This window comes from Apteryx rowi, unplaced genomic scaffold (genome assembly GCF_003343035.1).
Source record: "Apteryx rowi isolate R43461 unplaced genomic scaffold, aptRow1 scaffold_625, whole genome shotgun sequence".
Taxonomy (NCBI): domain Eukaryota; kingdom Metazoa; phylum Chordata; class Aves; order Apterygiformes; family Apterygidae; genus Apteryx; species Apteryx rowi.
Window position 1 is genome coordinate 126,630 of NW_020450900.1, and position 20,657 is coordinate 147,286.

Genomic DNA, 20,657 nt, shown 5'->3' on the forward strand with positions numbered 1-20,657 from the left:
TAGAATGGGATGTTATATTCTAATTGTACAAGCTCTATTAGTGCTTTCATCTTTGTGAGAATTAAATGCAACCCCCAAATTAAGTACCCATCTCTGCAAAAAATTCTTAGATCAATTAGGCAATGTTTACTATATCCATTTGGCTTTTCTTTATGTGTTATTTAGATGGGAATTAAACTTTTCTAATACATACTTTGAAAAAGTGGTGTCTAGTACACAGAGAACAGAAAATTTGATGACTATAGAATCATTTCAGAATAAAATAATTGTGCAGCTTTTTATGCTTGGACTCTTTTCAGTGGTGCCCGGTGACAGGATGAGAGGCAACGGGCACAAACTGAAACACAGGAAATTCCATCTGAATATAGATTTTATTTATTTATTTATTTATTTTGCTGTGAGGGTGACTGAACACTGGAACAGGTCGCCCAGGGAAGTGGTGGAAGTCTCCATCCTTGGAGATATTCATGGTCCTGGGAAACCTGCTATACGCTTGATCAGTCTTGAGAGAGTCGGCCAGAGATCTTCCTGAAGTGCCCAGAGAGGCTGTGGAGTCTCAGTCCTTGGAGATATTCAAAAGCCGTCTGAACACGGTCCTGGGCTGCCTGCTCTAGGTGACCCTATTTGAGCGGGGGGGTTGGACTAGATGATCTCCAGAGGTCCCTGCCAACCTCAACTATTCTGCGTCTGAACAGAAATTTTAAGCAATGATAGTGTAAAAACGATAAAAAAGGCTATGTAGAGGTGTTGAGTGTTTGTCCTAATTCTCCTGTAATATGAAAATGTGCATTTTGTTTGATCTCGCTTTGCTGGCGTTTCTATGGAGGTGCATTTTCTGTGGGAAGTGAGCTGAAATCAGCATTAGTTTGTGTCCTTTCCTTAGACCCTTAGCTGTGTCTAAGAAAAATTGTTTAACGCTCAACTACTAAGTATCTTAAATCCTAGCCAGCGCTAGTATGTTAAGAAACATTTGTTTTTCTGTAGGAGTTTATACAAAGAACAGAAATTTCCGGATGTATAAATCATCAAAAGCAGGAAAAAATGTGATTCTGAAGATCGCAGAGGATAATAAGTTTGTCCCTAAACGTGAAAAGAACGTTTCTTTGGAAGAAGCGTACTTTCTTTCCTCTTTGATCTGCAATGTTGGGTAATGGTTTACTTTCAGTGGAATTTAAAATATTTTTAAAGACACATTTCAATAATTTTTCTCCTACAGCAGATATGAATAGCAATATTTAATTGGCAGGTGTTCCATGAACATTGTTACAGTGTAATGTAAGAGTTTCCAGTAAGATGCCTTGTTTTTGAAGGAAAAATTTGTTGGGAATCCATTCTCTTCACCTAGCTTCGAATGTCCTGCAAATTCAAAGAACGCAAAGCAGTTGAGATCGTTTCTGAGCTGTGCTATGTTTTTCTCCACACACTCAAGAGTTCTGATTTGCCCAATGATCTTTTATTGAAAGTGCCAAAATTCAACCATTTTTAAGTTTGGACAGATTCCATATAGTTCTGAAAGGAAAGATTACAGATTTTCAGTCAACTAAATATGAAAAATATAAATATGAAAAATAATTTGCTGTATATTAGTTTGAAAGGATTTTTTTACATGTTTATTTGCCCATCAGATTTCTCATTTTTGTACACAGTTTCCTCTTCAGGTTGGATACTGTTTAATATAATAATCTAAGTTTTCTGTATCTAATCTAAACCGAAAGTATCTTGTCATTAAGATGATCCTAAGAACTAATGCAGCAGAAAGAGGGTCAAAATGTTAGGGCCTTCTACATTTTTATTAAAAACTTATATTTGTGGTAACTTCAGTCTCTCTGTCCCAAAATGTTCCTGTTCCTGAACTGATGTCGATATCACCATAGCATACACCATGTGGTATATTCAGATAGTAGGTATCAGCTGAGTCTGTCATAATTATGGATGAGAAATTACGCTTTGTTGAATTTAGCCTTCTGTCATGATCTGTCTTCCAGCTAGTAATACAGCAAGGAAAAGCAATTCATTGCAGATAGCAAAATCATGGTTGAAGACCATCAACAGTTATATATGCTCAAATGTTATATCTAGAGTAAATACTACTGTAAGACTGTGGACCAGAACCCTTTAAATGGCTGGATATTGGGATTTTGCCAGGAAAACAAAATTTGCCAGGAAAACAATCTGCTATTTGGAAGGAGGAAACCCTGCCCTCTGCTGGTGCAAGTCAAAGGAAACTGTCAAAATGAGGGGGAAAGAAAGGGCGGGGGGGGTGGGGGGACCTGTAGGCACAGTGAAAGGTTCTATGTTATAAGAATTGTATGTTTTTCCCTTGCATTCCCTCTTTTGTTCAGGTCCAAGGACGACACAACAATTCTGACATCTGGCTCCTCAGAAGAGGAAAGAAAAATGTCTGCTTTTTTAAACAGTAAAACTACCAGAAGTACTAGAGGTACCTCAAGCCTTTCCTACTCTACAGAAAAAAAAAGTCTTAAATTAGCTGTATTGTGACATGTATATCTGATAACCTGTGTAAGGCCTTTTCTTCAGCTAGCTCTTTGCAGGTGGCGGAGCCCAGCTGTGCGAAGGGCGCTCTGCAGTGCTTGAGTGCTGTTGCTCCTCCCCACCTGTCCCCACAGCCATCATGCTTCAGCCTGGTTCCTTCTGTCCCTGGGGTGAGTGGGTGGGTGGGTGTCAGAAAGAAAGGGGATGTGGGGATCCAGCTTCCTGGTGTCCCTTTCAATTCTCCTTTTCTTCTCCCTCCCCCCCGCCCTGCTCCCTGACAGCACCCAGAGGGGTGCTGGGGAACAGCTGCCAGGCATAAGAAAGGGTGTGGGCACTGGGCAGTGCTGCTCAGTGCCCTGGCTAGGTTGTCCCTCGTCCTTCCAGGCACGTTTCATGGCACCTCACCTAGATACGAATGCAGTCGGAGCAGCCTGGGTGCAGCATGTGTGTGTGTGCGCACACACAGCCACGCATTCTTGCTGCCTTGTTTCCTAGCTCCATTTCTTCCATCCTTTACTCATGTGCAGGGAGACAGAGGCATGTGTGTGCACATGCGAGTGACTCCCCCTGCTTGATAGGCTCTGCTCCCATTCTCCCTGCAGTGATTTCCCTTGGGCACTCCCGGGGGCGAGTTGGCCCCGTGGGAGCAGAGTGGGCGCTGACAGCGGTGCTCCCCTTGTGCCCGTCACTGTGAAGCGCTTGGGTCGGGCCACACCAAGTCTCCTAGCTGCCGTGTGCTTACACCGAGAGTAAGAGGGAGCGTGTTTTCTGCCCATCCTTTGCCTTGAGGCATCCCCTCTTAAATTAGAGGGCTTTTTTTTTTTTTTTTTTTTTTTTTGGATCAATGGGAAGCTAACACTGGATTTATACCTGCTCTTATGTAAGGAGTTAGCATGATTCACATGTTTTCTATCATCTGTATAATGTGTAAAAATAATACATGTGGTTTTTGTTTTAACAGATTCCATTGAAGGTTATCAGGATTCACCATATCCAGAAATTGATTCTTTTGTTCGTTCTTTGGTTAATAAAGATGGGGTGCAAGGAGGTAAAAAAAAAAAAAAATCACTTTGCTATTTACAAATAAGTATTCTACAGCACTATTTTTAAACAATTAAACAATTATTTCTTTTCCAGGGATACGTCAATGGAATTATTTCTCTCTGGAAGAAATAATTGTATATGATATTTCTGGTTACCGTTGGTGTGAAAATATTGGGAGAGCTCACAAAAGTAACAATATAATGTACGTTCTTTAACTATTCACTGTTCACTTCAAAACAGCTGTATTTCGTATTTTTCTGCTCCAGTGTTACTCTGTAAAAATGCTGTAAAGCTCTTATGGACAAAATCAGCACCTGTTACAATTTCTGCTCTCTTGCTCCATGGAGGTACAACTCATTTAAAAAAAAAAATCTCTTATCCCTTAATTTTTTCCCCCTCATTTTACTTTGTGACAACCGAGCTTGTATTTCTAATTTTTCTAAGATTTATCATCATGCTATTTAAAGCTATTAAATGACACTATGCTTTGATGCTTCTCAGCTAGGATGCTGAACAATAAGATAAAGAAAACAGACCATTTTAAAATTCATACTCAGTGTATCTTAAATTACATTCTTACATTATTAAAATAATAAAAATAACTCCTGCCAGGATTCCTTGCCAGGATTGCCAAGATGAGTTTTGCCAGTGACTCTGTGAGGACTCTGACTTCTCCTCGTAGTTTTAGCAACACTAAGCCTTGAAAAGTCATGGTCTGTAGATTACATCAGAAATGCCAGTAGATTGTTAGTAGAAATATTTACCATTAAAAACAAAAATAGTTCTGCATAAGCAACATTCAAAACAATTGAAAGATAAGGAATGTAATTTTGAGAAATGTGAGTAGGAAACCCCCCACAATTAACTAGACTAGTTGAACTCTTGGAGTTACTTGAAGCTTGGTGTTTCTGTAGCACATCTGATGATTGATAGACAACTCTATCAGTTGCAAAGAAATAATGATTTTATCTAGCTTTTATAATGAAATTATCTTTAACAACAACAGCAAAATGTTACCCTACAGTTAGGTCATGTATGCTAATCTTGCTTTAGTGACTTGTAAGGAAGGTGACTAAATGTCACTTGATCTTTTAAGAAATGTATTTTTAACTTAAGCATGAAGTTTATTGGAAAAATAACAAGACTGTGTTCAAAGCAAGCATGTAATGAACAGGTCAGAGTATGAAAACAATATCCGTAGTTGAACAAAACCTGTTCATTTAGTGTTGGAGTTTCATTTTTGTATTTATTTAGTTATGTACTGTTACTAAATACCATATTATTTTTAGGATTCTGGTAGATCTAAAGAATGAAGTCTGGTATCAAAAGTGTCACGATCCAGTCTGCAGAGAGAAAAACTTCAAATCACAGAGTATGTAATGCTTTCAAAGCAATTAACACTCCAAAAAGTATTAATTATAACCTTATTAAATACCATGTATTTGTTTTAGGTTTTCCATTGCCACCTAGGATATGTCTCCCTTTTCTTTTCAAAGAGGTATGCATTTTGTTAACATGTTAAAGTTTTTATGAGTAAACCTTTGTCTCTAGAAGTCTTTGAAAATCCCTGCTAACCCAATTTGTTGAACTCCATTGAGCAGCTATGCTGGTGTAGAATTGCTCCATAGAGCATCTGTGCTGGTGTAGCAGCTCCATATATTAATTTTTAAGTTCTCCTGCAGCAGATCTAGCACAAAACCTGACAACATAGATTCAGTTAGGCCTAACTAACTGAGCTAAGCTAGTTATAACCTAATTTCATCTGGGGCTAAAGATTTTCTTCTCTTTTCTTCTGGAACAGCAGTTCCCATTAGGTAAGCCCCAAGCCCAGTATGGGTGTGCTATGGGAAAAGCTGCCCAAGTTAAGCTTACTATGCCTGTTTGTTTCACTTCATACTAGGCCAGCTAAAATATTTTTAAGTGCTCCTGGAACACCTGAGTGGGTCAAAAAAAAAAAAAAATCATGATTCTTAGGTTTGGCTGCAAAGCTATCAATCAGCATTAGGAACAAGATATCTTAGACATGAGGCAGGGCAAGAAGCAAAACTCAATGAGACCACGCATCAAACTACCAGTGTTCTCAAAAGCCTGGCAACAAAACTTCTGAGCAGGCAGAACAAGGGTTCTAACACAGGATTTCAGTTTCCAGTGATGCTTCTATACGAAATGCTTTTCTTTCATCAGTGTTAGCAAAACAAGCACACCAACTCTTTTGGTAACTTAAATATGTGTGTGGATGTCTCTTAAGGATTTAGAATTAGAGATATTTTCAGTGCTTGATATACTACAATTGATTTATTATGTTAATTTTAAGTCAGTGACCCTCAAATGTTAAGTTCACTTAACTCAATTATGTTTACCCACAAAAGTAGAATATTTACATTGACCTGATGTCATCCCTAGATCCCAAGCCCTGAACACACTAGTCCAAAGAGTAGGTCATAAAAGCTTAGCTGCAATGTTTACAGCTTTTAAAATTCACACTGCAAAATGGTACATCAAGTTCTACTTAAACAAATTTAAATGCATTTTCAGACCTTGATATATCCTTAAATAGACACTAAAATTAGACTAGTTGTAGTGTTCTAGAAAAAAAACAGCAGGTTTCTATTCCTATTTAAACAGGCTTCCATAGTGTACTGTGGCTGTAAATTAATCTGCTAGAAAATTGGCTTGTTGCCCCACTTTCTATAGTATCCATTATATGCGACACTTGCAAAAGTCCAACACTAGTTTCAGATTTTCAAATCAGAGCAGTTAAAAGGATGATCATTTGCATATGGAATAAATAGTATTTTTGTTTCTAAAAGGAAGAAGAATATATGCTAATGGATGGAAGTGAGAACGAAGAAGAAAAAGTAAAACTGCATTCTAACCGTATAGATTTGTCAAAATGCTCACTGTTTCAAGAAAACAGCTTGTCTAGAGACTTCCTGTTGTCAGACACTGTGTGGGGCAATGCAAGTGATGATACCTCGTTCCTGGAAGCTACTGATGACGTGGAACTAGCTGAAGCTGCAAATGATAGTCTGCATTGTGACACAGAAGAAATTCCTGATGAAGTTCTTTTGGAAGCTTTAAGGAAACAGGATACTTGTGCTAAAGAACACAGCTAACCACAGACTTAGCTAATGAACAAACCCCTACCAGTGAAGCTTGCTTTAGTACAATGTGCCTGTCACATGCCTTCCACGAAAGATACTGCAGTATAGTCAAAAGCTCTCTTCCTAATCTGTGCAACAGAACTAAATAACTGCTGTAAATAACAGATCCTTGCAACTGGATGATCTTAAACAGGGATGAAAAGATCACGGAAGGTTACACAGGGGCTGAGCAGTACTGGACTGAAAACCCTTCATGAATGCTACTTCAAGTAATTTAGTACTTTAGTACTTTAATACTTACTGCTGTGTGGTTTCCTATTTTGTTAGCTGTATGTCTAAATTTTATTGATGAGCTATGTAAAATAACTTCTTCAATTCCAGAAGTGAGAGGAATTTATTTCACATACAAATTTAAGACAAAGCTTTGTCTATCACTAGATCAACCAAAGTCAGTGTGTTCTCTTTTAAAGTATATATTGGTTTCAAAATTACATTACTTACATAGCCCAAGGAGATTAAAAACTGATGTTCTTAAAACAGCAYAGAAAAGTTTTGTGACGTTAACTGGAATTGGTATCTCATTAATTTCTACTGACACTCTTTGAATAAGTTCTTACATAGACTATTTAACAGTAGAAAGATACAGTTTCTGATTAAGTCACTAATTTATGCATTGAAGCCAACGTACAGCAACAATGATTAAACATACTTTAATCACTGTCCATTCTAATAATTGTTCCCAATTAATTTCAGTAAGTCCATTAAAAAGCACTTAATGTTTCTTTGATAACTTCTCTCTTTGTACATCCAGTGCCTCTTGCAATCTCGCATTAATATTCTTAAAGTGTCTTTCCACTCCTAGAATTCTCCGTGATTCCACCAGAAGAGCAGGGAGGCTGGAAGTTCCATACTGTTTTAAAGAAATAAAGTTACAAGACAATGTTTTTAACTCATGAAAAACAAACATTTCCATATCTGTGTTTATTTTTTCTCTATCTGAAATGGTGCGATGTGACTTGTAAAAGTGAAAAACAGCAAGTTGTTCAGAGAGTCTCCTGAAGTGGAAGGATTTCCATTAGACAAGGCAGACTTAGTATGGTCAATAGAAAGTATCACACCAGACACCAGGTCATGAGCAGAGCCACTGTAAAAGGGGAAGGAGTTCCAGGACTACATGAGAAATTAGTCTAATGATGAAATACAACCGTTGGTTTTACTGAGCATTAAACATGTTACAGAACAAATATGCAAGTACCAGAACTATCCTTACCTTTGAACAACAACAAAGTTATAGTTTCTTACGGCTAATCTTTCTTCAAGTTATGTTTCTATGTCCTGGACATAGACATAAAGGTTTCAAAAATCTCTGAAATAATTTGGTTTCTAACATGAGACAAAAGTGAATGAGCCAGTGCAGTATACCTACAGCAGTAATTCTCAAGTTGGTTCCACAAAAACATATTAAATGGTGATATTTCGTTAGCTATTAATAGAAGTGCTTGTCAATCCAGGAAAAAAAAATAAAAAATCAGGGGTTGATCCAGAAACAGTTCAGAAACACATGCAGAATTTTTACTTACTACTACTTTTTCTTTAGGGTTTTCTTCTCTGTAATCCAAGCAGTCTTGCTGTAGTTCCTTTAAATCAGTAAGGAATTGAGTTGCATGCCTCAGGGAAGATTTCCTCTCCTGTAACTGAGCATACTCTCTCTGTAGCTGTTTCAGTTGTGTTTCAGTTCTGAAAAGATCAATGCTTTGATGACCATATTTGAATATTTGTTTCATGAGTTACTGTGAACATACTTCCTCTGAGGAAGACTTAAGAGGTTGGTCAGAAATATTAAGAAATATTAACCATAGGTTAGTAAGACAAACTGTATAAGCAGGGCAAATAGCATATTATTTAAACAGGTGCACGGGTCCAAACCCACAAAAAAACTGGTTTTCCCACATCTCAGTTTAAAGGCCTAGTCTAACAGTAGCTCTAGTCTCTCTTAAACACTTAAGTTTTTGCCTGTGAAGTTTCTTAAATACCTGATATTCTGCTTCTGCACACGTTTGCTTATAGGCTGAGCTGTTCAGTACTTACCGTGAAGCATATCCAGGATCTCTAAACTAGATACTCCTCTGCCTAAATAAGCTGAAGGGCTTAATCCATCAGGTTGTGTTCAAAGCATGATTAGCATTGCACAAAACTGAATAGCAACAGTCGTTTTCACTTAATAGTGTGGCCACAGAAAAGCTTTCTTAAAAGAAAACCCATACTCCTGAGGGATACCTTTAATTATTCCTTCTAGTAAAGTTGGTCCATAATACTGTAAAGAAAACAAGAGTCACACGGCGACAGAGAAGGACTTAATATGCCTTCGTGGATCCAAGTCCATGTATGTGATAGGCAGCTTCAATACAAAGCTTGTCACTAGTACCTAACTGGATTTGGGGAAGTCTAAGAAATGGTTCTTCTGAAGAACATGATTTTTCTAAGTTTGTGTGTTTTCTATTTTAATGATACTTAAGTGCCAAGTTAAAGAAGGAATTGTATGGCTTAGTGAGATACCATGTATTCAAAGGCATCCCTGCCATACTGCAAAGAGGTGAAATACATTCTCCCACCCTCAAGAACAAAACCCACCACAGCACCTTTGTGAATTCTGATTCATCACCTTGGCAATTCCAATTATGTCATGAGTGTTTTTCTTATGAACATATTGGCTGAAATACACCCCAGTAACTGAAGGTAGCAAAGAGAGCTTGTGAAAATGACTATATCTAGGCCACTGAAATATGGGAAGGAAAGGTTATTCTGAGCTTCTGATAAATACGGAAATGGATATAGAAACAGGACTACAGAGTTTCAAAGTAAAATGAGAGAACAAAAGTTACTGAGTTTTAAAATACCAGACACTGACTCTGTAAGTTCTTCAGGCTATTACCGCACAATGCTAGAAACATACCCGATTAACTCTTCGCTAACTTGCAACAGCCGCTGCCTTTTCCTTTTGATGTCTGTTATTACCTGTAACAATTAGTAAGAAAAGTGTTTGAAAACTTTCTAGAACTTCAAAGGCAAACAACTTAAACTTCATTGGCTTTTTTTTTTTCTTTTGCATTTTGTGCTTCTGATTCTAGGTATGGAAGATTCCAAGATACCAGACTACAGTATTTAAAACAGCTAAAATACTAATTTCAAAGAGCTTTAGAGTGTCAAAACTCTCATCTCCATCCAAAATTCTCTTAAGGAGCACTGGCTTTACAGGTATACAAAAGGAGTTTATTGCATTTTGAATGCAAATATGCCAAATCCAGCAGGTTTTTTGTTTAAGAGTGCATACTAATATGGCTGTATGTTTGATATGRTTTCCATAACTAAGAAACTAAGCAAAGCTAAGCTTTCTTTAATATGACATCCCATTTTTTAAACACCTTGCTATAAATTTAAATTTAGCAACTATAAAACTGAGTTGCTAGTGTAAAACAAATGTGTAATAGGGGCAAAACAAGGATAACTCTCCCTGGCTGAGAATGCTAAATGCATATTAAAAATTTCATTTTAATGAAAGAGTACACTTACTTTATTACCTCAAATTAACAAGACTTTTAGGACTTCACCTTTGGCCTATTAAATGCCACGTCCCAGAATAAGCTTTCAGTTGACTTCACTTGTTTACTGAGGAGATTAATTTGTGTGTGCTGTATGTGGTTGCTGAATAGGTTAAAATTGTGTAATAATTAAAAAAAATTCACATTCAAGAAATAAAGTAGAAACTTCAATATTATATGTTTGGTCCAATTGTTCTTTTGTGCTTCCAATTACAACAGGATCAGAAGGCTCTTCACAGACTCACAGAATAGTTGGGGTTGGAAGGGACCTCCAGAGCTCATCTGGTCTGACCACCCTGCTCAAGCAAGGTCACCTAGAGCACATTGCCCAGGACCGTGTCCAGTCAGGTTTTAAGTATCTCCAAGGAYGGAGACTCCACAGCCCCTCTGGGCACTTCAGGAAGATCTCTGGCCAATTCTCTCAAGACAGACCAAGCATGCCTAAACTGCATCTCTGGCAGACAATGCCTAATCTGCTCTTAACTATATCTACTGTGGGGCATTCACCACTTTTCTAATTAAGCCCCTCCAGTGCTTTTCTGTTCTTGTACTAGTTCCTCCTACTGTCTAGATCTCCACTGTTGCATTTCAAATGGATTACTACTTGCTCTGAATGAACTGGAATTCTTTATCACCTTCCTCTACAGAAAAATCTTTCATAATTTTACGAAATTTATTTCCTTTAGTGTCTCCCTTTAAACTAAACAATCCAGTTCTTTCCTCACAGGTCATATATTCTAGACTTCCAACGACCTTTGCTGCTCTCTTCTGGACTTTCTTATGTTCATTTATGTTTCTTGAAAGTTAGGTCCCAGTGTTTAATTGACACTCCAGAGGCCTCACCAGAGGAATAATTCATGTGCCTACACATCCTAATGTGTTTTCTTTTTACACTAGTGTAACAGTGATTTATATGCAGTTTGTGATCCGTCATATTTCCTCAGATCATTTGCAAAAAACTCTGGTGGTTCCCTGTACTATATCTGTGCAACTGATTGTTTAGTACAGTGCACTTGTCTCTGTGAATTGTTTTATCTACTTAGTTGACTTCTCAAAATTTTAAGACTCACCTCTGTATGCTGTACACTCACTCTAGTGATAGCACATCTTTCAAATATGTATTTACCTTAGCATTTTTTCTCTTCATATTCTTTAATTCCTGGACTTTCATTATCTACAGAGAAAAAGAAGCATCACAGATGGACAGCAGACCCCGATTTCTCTATCCTCATGAAAACCTGGCTGCAAGAACTACTTAGGAATCATATGAAAAACGACCTAAAAAAGACCTCTGGTTCAAAGAAAAATCATAAGCGTATCAATTGTGTATCAATTCTTTCCTCTCTCCCCATGCCAGAGGAAGACTGTTAACAAAATGAGTCATCTTGTACCAGTTAGTGCAAGTAATACTCCCTAGCTTATCTTTTCCATAACTTTACATATAACATATAAATCTAGTCATTTTAAAACTTGTTTTAATGAATCATTTAAAACAGAACTACAGTTTTAGTACTTACTTATTTTACTTATGACAACTCTTACAGAGTTGAATTCCTACAGAATTTCTTCAACTTGCTGTGATTAGCTGAGAGGAGTTCTTTGTCTTCCCAGCTGGGTCTTTTACAGTTAGGTCTGAACTGTTATCTAGGACGGATTATTCTCCATGAACCATGTGCTAGAGGCCTCTTGAAAAAGTCCTGTAGTCAGGCTACTACACACAAGAGTGGCTGAGATGTAATATACAGCATGATTACTCAGCCTCTGAAAAATCCAACCATGACCTTTTAAAGCAATGCTTTACATAACTGCTTGTTCGCATTATGCAAATCTCCAATTTTACTGTATAACGCTTTAGATATGACAAATACTTCAAGATTATTGGATGGTTCCCTGTTCTCAGAAGCTGAAAACTTTGCAATGTACTTGCATGATAGCAGTGTTTTGTCTAAATGCAATTCTTATGAAAGTCAGCACAGAGGCAGCAAGTCATAATCTACATACAGTTAATTGTGCTTTTTAATTATTTAACCTAACAAGTGATACAGATTTTGAAGTATCCCAAAATGTACAGGTAAAGGACAATATAAAAGCATAGGCATTCAACTACAATGTAATACGCAGCCCTATAATCACTGCCACAAAATTGTTCTTATTTACTGTGTACTTACCAGATCAGTGATTTGGTCCTTGAAACCAGAACAGAAGCCATCAATAGCTTTTCTGCAAATGTTAGAGTCTACTCTTTGTCTGGAGAAGTCAGAGGGATAAAACAAACCCATTTGGTTTAGTAAAAGAGAAATCTTCTGAAAACATTCCTTTGAGTAACAGTATCAATAGAATCCAATGTTAAGTCTTTAGCAGAGCAGGCAAGTGCAGATCTTTTAGGTACTAGCAATAACCTAATTTCTCCACTGAAAAACATCAGGTGAGATATGTTATTCTTACATTTAGAAAAATATCAAATCCTTGGAGACCAGCTCCCTAAGATCACATATTAAAAAAGCATTTGTATCACAGAAATCTGACTATCGTTAAAATAACAATAGAATATCACTACTAAGAATGTCATTTCCTAAATGACAGCCTATTAGCAAAAATGCATTTATTTTGTTTTTAAAACTTTGAGTATTCAGCCACAGGAAAACTATATTTACTTGTAATCTGCTGCTATCTTCTCAAATTCAGCAAGAACAACATCCAGTTCTGTAATATCTTTAGGAAGTCTCTTCAGCCCTTTGGGACACCAAACTCGTACAGAACCTGGGTTATCAACAACTGAAACAACAGAATAAACACACACATTACACAATGCAGGTATGTGTTCTAAAATAATGTTTCTATTATGTGCCCACTGTTAAAATAACCTTCTAAAAGTTACGAATATCTTAACATGAAACTTGGAAAAGGGGGAAATATATTAATTTTTTCACTTGTCTTAGGCTGAAAAATTATAATTGATTATTCAGACTTTGAAGTGTTTTAAACAAATCCATCATGTACAATTTATTTCTCAGTTTTTCATCATTTCAACAAGAAAGCCTAGGAGCACTTTATTACACTAACTGATAAAGAACATAGCATACTTTCAATTTTAGTTGTCTGTCCTGTAAAGACTATCAGCCTGAGTTTGGACAATCTGCTTTACTCAAAGGAATCATGAGTTATTGTAACGTATCTGTATAAATTTCACATTAATACCATACATGTTTCAAAAAAGCTATATACCAATATGTTTCTTTAAGCTTTGCAATACTAGTAACTAATTTCACAAAAAGTTAAAACATATTTCTTCATATACTCCCAAATGGAAAGCTGGGTACTTGAATGTAACAGGACAAAATCCAAATGAAGCAAGAGGACATCTGAGAAACAGTTTCTCCCTCCCCCAAAATGCCACAGTCAAAGCTCCATATCTCAAAGGTCTTCAGTGCTAGCCGCTGTGGCTACTTAGTAAGGCAGGGGCACAGCTTGGAGTGTCCTGGCGGCTCCAGTCACCCAGGCCAAGGGACATACTGTAGTATATTACTGCTCTGTACCCATGAACCCAAATTTCCTTTCAGAGGAGGCCAGACTGTATGTAAGGGATAACGCATGCCTTGGCCTTACCACACTGGGGGGGTAATAGGCCAGGCCATGGATGTGAACCGCAGGGATCAGAACTCTGTGGCACACTAGCCCCTCAATTTAACCACCATTAACAGGTGTCAAGATCCAAAATAAAACTGAAACCCCCCATTTCTAGAAGCAGTATGCTGCTACATATCAGAAATTGAAACCATTGACTTATGAAAAAGCATTCAKCATTAATGAGGAAAAGCTATACAGAAGTTATGAAAAGTCTACTTTACCGGAAGTGTCTAATGCACTCTTCTCTGAAGGCCACTTCTTCCTTTTCCCTGGGAATTCAGTAGTATTCCAAGCCTTCTGTAACATAAAATGCAGGTTAACTTTAAAAAATAAGAACCAGGTTCGCTCATTTAAAATTTTGAAAGATGGCAGTTAGGTAGAAGCAGGAATAACATGACCGAAATTTTAGTAACGTTTGCTTAGACCTCTCTCAACAGAATCGCAGCACAGTGATTACATTGCCAAGGGACAGCAGCTGCCTGGCTGCACTGATCAACTGACATGTCAGCATTGGTCATGCAGGAGGAGGAACATTTTAAGGAGCATAATACCTCTCAGTTCAGCCTTCCTTTTACCTTGCTCTGGCCAAAAAGCTACTCCTCTCTTCTCTTCCTTTTATGCACACTACTGATTAATGAAGAATCAGGCCCTGGAAGTATTTCTGTTATTCGAGAAATCTGTACTTGGAACAACTTTCACCTTTTGGACATTCATCTTTTTTTTTTCATTCAGTTTGATGTTTTCTGAAGCACCATTCCTTGATGTCAACGCAGATGGTAGCTTAGGTTTCATTACAGTGGTCCTGGATAGTCTCAATACCTAAGCAGAGAACAATTCCAAGCTAACATTAACATTTTAAAACAATTCTCAGCAGGAAACATTTTGTCTAATCTGAGGATAAAAAGGTGTGGTCACTCCCAGTGTTAACAGTTCTCTGATCAACAGCTCCTCCTTACCTTTTCTTTCACCTATATCTGTCTCAATTCCTTCTCTACTTTGGGTGCTTCCCAGGACACCAGCAGTAATTCTACAATAGTGCTGCRTACATGCAGTTTACTGATGAAAGACTAACACTGTACTGAATTTTACAACCTGAATTTCAACAATTTCAAAGAATTTCAACATATTAAGAAAAAAAAAAAGGCTTTTATGCAAACTACTGCATAGGTTCTTACATCATATGCCTACTTTCTGAAGTATGCAGATAGGTGCTCTTTCTCTGTGTGTCTGTAAGCTAAGTGGGCCAAAAACATTTTACAGTACTTACAGTCTAAGTGTGATAAAAACACTCAGATGAAAAAACACCAGTTTTGAATAATTCCAACATATATTCAAAATCAATTGTATCAATGAAAAATTCAATCCTCTCGTAAATATGTTCTAACTTCAATACTGAAGAAGTATTAGGAATTTATATTCCATTTAGTGTTTCATTCTTTAAGAACATATATTCCAGATATAAATATACTTATTTGAAATAAAAAAGAACATGTTCCACAGTAAGCAAGAGAATGGACTGCAGGACCCAGAACAGCTGGTTATTATATTACCTGCTGACACACCCAGTGTAGCTTTGAGCACTTCACTCAATACTTGGCCATCTCACAGGAATACTTTGAGGATCAGTTATTCAGGATACGATCAAGATTAAGTACTAAGGAAATGCTAAGAAACAAATGAAAGGTCTCCCCCTCCCCCCCACGTCTAAGGCAAGCGAGGCATGAACCAAGTTAAAAATAAATTGATTGATACACTCATGTGACTTTTTTCAATACCATATTCTCCTTAAAGGGCTCATCTTCTGAATCACCTGTCTTGAATTTGTAAACATCATCTTCAGACATTTTCAAGTGATGTGTTCTTTCACTAGAAAAAAAAAAAAAAGACATGTAAACCCACTACACACCTAGAAAGAATGGTCTTCAACCATATAAACAACAAAATCTTAGGTTTTGGGGAACATTTTGTAGTGCTGTGTCAGAGTCTGTTTGGGGCTCCTAAATCAACTACATAAAGAGCATATAAAGGGAACAGAATCTTTATCCCTCACCAGCAACCCTTTGGACAATTTATAAAGCCAGTACTAACTGAGCACTAAGAAAGCCACGTTGTTTAGAGGAGTGTGGAATCAGGAGAGAATTCGGGAGGAAAGGAAAGGAGGCACAAAGGAGAAACAGCCCGTGGCAGACAAAGCACACCACCCTTTTGCAGCATGAGTAACAAGCTAGCTGGTGAAGGCCAGACAGCTTGTTCCAGCTGCACAGCGGAGGAGGGAGCAATGTGGAGGTATCGCGGTCCGCCCCGACCACAAAGGGTTGCATACCGAAAAAATAATGGCTGCTCACGGACTGAGTGTTGACCTACAGTACCCCTAGCCTCATTATCCCTGATTGCCATATTAAAAAACACACCCTGTGCTGCATAATGATATGTAAATAAGGGGGGCATACCCCCAACAACTGCGCAAATGGCAATCTAGCCAATGAAGTAGGACTGCCGCRCTTCCACATCCCACCTTCAGCAACTGTAAAACAGAGGATAGCTCACCAAAGTTTGGAAAGGGAAGAAAACTGGACCCCTGACCTGTTCACTGGAGACTGCTGATGAGTGACCCTCCTTCTCCCTTCCCCAAACAGGGACGCCTCTTTGGTAAGACTTGCGCCTCTGACAAACGTCAGATGTTACCCGGGGAAATATATTATTATTGAAAGCACTTAACTGTTAGTTTGAGCTCATAGAAAGAAAATTTGTAGCAGCAAGTGCATTTATCAATGGCAATTCTGAACCTGTTGTACCTGTTGCTTTAATAAATTCTTACTCTTTTCTACTTTGCAAAATTGACTCAGGGAAAGTCCTTGAACAAGGGGTTCTGGCAGGCAAATGTAAATTACCCAGATAAGGAAGGGCATTCCTTCCCTCCCTTCACCTGACAAGGAGAAAACTTAGAAACAGGGTCAAAATTACTACAGAGGGGATTTTAGGAGGAATGCAGAAGGCTTCCTTGGGGTGTGTGGCAGGGGGGAAACACCTTCATACAAGCACTGTTATTGTCTTGTTATTTCATTCAGGTAAAAATTATTTCAGATTTAAATCAATCTCTTTTAACAAATAAGAAGCATTAAAAAACCCTTGCATTAAAAGGAAAATTTTTAAACCAATTAAGCTATATCTAACAAAGCAAATTAGTTTACCTATTTTTCAACATTTTCAATTTTTAAACTTTAAAGACAACAGTATTTAGAGGACTAACACCTCTCAAAGGTATTTTAAAATCCTTTCACTAGATCCAATGCAATCCTTTCATTCAAAAATGCACAGCAACTATTTAAATGTGAAAGTCAATATACTGCTTACATCAGGCAGGCCCTAAATTATTTTCCCATTTCTTTTTTAATTCCCCAATCCTGCTCTTACTTATTCTTTAGGTTTGTCATCTGGGAGGTTTTATGTTTAAAAATATCTGTTTAATAAGCAGTTAGTGAAACCTGACAAACAGAATGCTTTTCCTGTTTAACCTGAAAAATCTAAAAATTAAATTAAAGGGTGGCAATTGTTTTTTCACCAAACCTTTTTTCTGTATTTTTCCTCTGTGGATCTGACAAATGACGAAGTGACTCATTCTCTGCATGTTCTTCTCCATAAGCATCCACAGCAGTACTGTGCAAAGGGTGATCTATAAAGGAAAGAAAATAAGCTGCAGGAAAATTGTTCCCATCTGTTCAGGCAAAGACTATGGATGTAATAGCACTGCCTGCCATTCAACATTTACTTAAAATTTTTGTGGTTTGCTCACTCTTACAAATTAAGTCTTGTTAAAAATATTATTTGAAGACTAGGACAAAAGTTATTTTATAACACGCATATAGTATAAAGCTTCATAGCTTATATATTCATCTACCTGCTGTTCCTTAACAAACAGAAAGCAGAGGTGCATGAAAACTCAGCACGTACATACGCCATATAGCAAGCAAAGCATTTTGTGCTGTTTATTTAAAGTATCTCTTTTTGCTATGGCATGTATCAATCTTCTGTACCTTCATAAAGCTACTTTCTAAATTCTAACTTTTCTCTCTTTAACTGATTTTTAGCTACTGTATTGCATGCTATAAGAAGACAGTTAACAGATGCTACAGAAAGCTTGTAAAAATTGAGTTCTTGCAGATAACCACCAAAATAGCTTAAAACTCCGAGAACCTTAGTTTGCCTTCCATAGCATAGACTTCTTTTCATGCACATAGCCAAGAAAATTTAGTGTTAGTTTACATAAGCATCTTTCTTTTTATAGTTTTTAATCCATACCATAAATGTGAGGAAAAAAAAGAGCTTTCCATTTTGTAGCTTTTCCCTCATGCCACTCCCCTTTGCTATGCTTTGCTTTACAGTTCACTTTTTAATACTGTTTCTGGTAGTTTCATATCTATTTCTACAATTATCTTACAAAGAGTAATAAATATCACAGCTGAGAAATAGCTCTGAGCATTTTCTTGACAATTTCTAATTGCACGGTTCTTGAAAGATTTCTCATTGCCACTGAAATACAAGATTTACAAATAAAGAGGACCTATATGCAGAAGCTCCTATTTCATCTAAATTAAGAGATTCTTCAGCACACAGATGTCTCATGGCATGAGTCCAATATGAAATATGGAAGTGGTTTTAATATTTCACCAAAACTAATATGTTCTTGTGATTTAAAACTTTCTTTTTAAGTGACACTTGAAAGTGGCAGGACAATATCCTTGTGAACATTTCAGTTTGCTATCATATACATTCTTACAATAGCAAAAGTTTCCCTTCACAATTTGCGTTATCTAACAGAGCCTAACTGAAGAAATGGAACCTTCTCTTTAAATGTAAATTCTTACAGGCTTGCAATGTCACATTGCGTAAAATTTTGGAGTTCAGACTATAAAACCTGAATAGCCAGTGTTTTTCATCAATTTTTACCTGGCACGCATTACTGCATTATTCTGGTTACTTCCTAAACAAGAAAATGTAAAACTCCAAACAAAACGTTTTCCATCTCTCCTCCCCATAATTTCCTTGGCAAAGAAACAATACCTTTTTCTAGGTAAATGTTGAGATATTTTGCACATATGGTTAGTTCGTGAAAATCATATGTTAAGTGATATTTAAGTTAATACCAACCAAATGAATCATCAGGCTCCCCAAGTTCCTCAGTTTCCGCTACCTTCAATATCCTTGAAACATCTGGTTCGTCAGGAGGATGTAATTTCCTTTGAGGATGGGAGCTGACTTTGTATTCCTGAATGGATATTAAATCAATATCCAGTTCATCCAGCTTTTTGAGTGCAAGACACATTAAATATGACAACAAATTTCAAGAACTTTTGACCAGAAATACAGTTAACTTGGAGCAGACTGACTACTGAGCTGCAATATAAAGTATTTGGAGCATATTTACATATTTTTGCCTCAGGCTATATTTTTTCCGTAGGAGAAGTGATAGTATAAAACTGSTATATCCTGCTGTTTTTTTATTACACTGTAGCATGAGCTTTACCTTATTTTAAAAACTCAGATGTATAAGCTTAGAAATCTTATAGCAGTCCAGTAACTAGTTTCTGTGATGTCTGGCCTATTTCTTTTCAGACATTAAACAATGTTTTCTCTCATCCATATACATACATAAATTTCCACCTCTGTCCAAGTTAGTCACGTAGTGGCACCTCAAAAGTTTTGCTATGGCACTGAATACAGACACATCAAATATTTCCTCTTTAAGCTGCTCTCTTTACTTTTACACAACTATTTCCAAATTTTTGCTGGTTTGAAAACCAAGGACCCATTTTGCCTGATCAGATACTATTACCAAAAGAAAAAAAAAATACACCCCAAACCTGCAATAGTACAGATTCGAAAAGAAAGTTCTCAAATTCAGTGTGAGCAAAGCTCTGCACTAACATATGCGTATTGGCCTACAGAATCGATGCTGTAATGGTATGGCACATTTGACTTCGCTGCTTTAATCAAGTTCAAAGTAACAAAACTTACATTGAATTTATTGCTGGAATTTCTCTTCATTTTTTTCTTTGAGGACATTTTGCTATTAAATGTATACTGTTAAATATACAATTGAAGAGAAAGTTACTGAAAGAGAGTCCCCAATATAAATCCACTTTCTTTGTTTTGATACCTGCAAGGGGCAAGAGAAGGAACTATGTGTTAATTCAATGCATTTAGTGCAACTTCTTGTTTGAGTAGCCAAGCTCTTTTTGTATGGCCAGCCTGACGCTTCATACAGCATGCAAAAGCTAGTAACAAGATGTACTTACTAAAAGTCAAAGCATGGTGGTATTTATACTTTGATGTTATTTCATTTCTCGTAACTGACACCATTCAGAGCTGGCTTGGACGAGCAACCTCAAACGCAAGACAGCGCTGTTCGCGGCCTCCCACACATAACACAGCGCACTGCCGTGCCCGCAGCACGGACGCGACGGCTTGGCAAAGGTCAGCGCGGCAGCGCGCCGCATTACACGCTGTGCGTGCTCCAAGGGATGCCCAGTGCCGGGGCTTGCGTCAGGCCAGGAGAGTGCTTTTGAAGCACGCCCCCGGGTCGGTCCCGACCAGATCCCGCACGTCGGTTCCCATCGCGGGGCAGCGCCGGGACATCCAACGGGGGCTCCGCGCGAGCGAAACCGAGCCGGCAGCTGCGCTCCAGGCGCCGAGAGGAGCTCAGCGCACAGGCCCAGAGCAGCGCTCCTCCCGCCACAGCCGCGGGGCGGACACGGGGTGCCCAAGACCGCCCTTTCCCTCCGCAGCCCAG

The 20,657-nt window shown here is 37.8% G+C and overlaps 2 protein-coding genes across 5 annotated transcripts in view; one reads left to right on the plus strand and one right to left on the minus strand.

Moving 5' to 3' along the window:
* The window catches only part of PRIMPOL (primase and DNA directed polymerase), a 22,134-nt gene extending 14,703 nt beyond the window's left edge, over positions 1-7,431 (plus strand). For both annotated transcript variants that reach the window (XM_026084072.1, XM_026084073.1), the window contains 7 exons: positions 985-1,147; positions 2,343-2,440; positions 3,455-3,541; positions 3,631-3,739; positions 4,827-4,909; positions 4,989-5,035; positions 6,348-7,431. In XM_026084072.1, the coding sequence (XP_025939857.1) occupies positions 985-1,147; positions 2,343-2,440; positions 3,455-3,541; positions 3,631-3,739; positions 4,827-4,909; positions 4,989-5,035; positions 6,348-6,653 (893 nt within the window). In that variant the 3' untranslated portion in view covers positions 6,654-7,431. The remainder of the gene's footprint in view (positions 1-984; positions 1,148-2,342; positions 2,441-3,454; positions 3,542-3,630; positions 3,740-4,826; positions 4,910-4,988; positions 5,036-6,347) is intronic.
* The window catches only part of CENPU (centromere protein U), a 13,987-nt gene continuing 346 nt past the window's right edge, over positions 7,017-20,657 (minus strand). Inside the window, exons 1-13 of one of the 3 annotated variants that reach the window (XM_026084075.1) lie at positions 20,164-20,292; positions 19,883-20,024; positions 19,016-19,133; positions 17,435-17,540; positions 15,643-15,733; positions 14,567-14,686; positions 14,089-14,164; positions 12,895-13,015; positions 12,409-12,487; positions 11,367-11,414; positions 9,595-9,656; positions 8,222-8,378; positions 7,017-7,551 (exon numbers count right to left, since the gene is read on the minus strand). In XM_026084075.1, the coding sequence (XP_025939860.1) occupies positions 7,414-7,551; positions 8,222-8,378; positions 9,595-9,656; positions 11,367-11,414; positions 12,409-12,487; positions 12,895-13,015; positions 14,089-14,164; positions 14,567-14,686; positions 15,643-15,733; positions 17,435-17,540; positions 19,016-19,133; positions 19,883-19,930 (1,164 nt within the window). In that variant the 5' untranslated portion in view covers positions 19,931-20,024; positions 20,164-20,292 and the 3' untranslated portion in view covers positions 7,017-7,413. Of the gene's footprint in view, positions 7,552-8,221; positions 8,379-9,594; positions 9,657-11,366; positions 11,415-12,408; positions 12,488-12,894; positions 13,016-14,088; positions 14,165-14,566; positions 14,687-15,642; positions 15,734-17,434; positions 17,541-19,015; positions 19,134-19,882; positions 20,025-20,163; positions 20,293-20,657 lie in introns of those variants that run through there. The other 2 variants (XM_026084076.1, XM_026084074.1) reach the window with 2 other exon arrangements.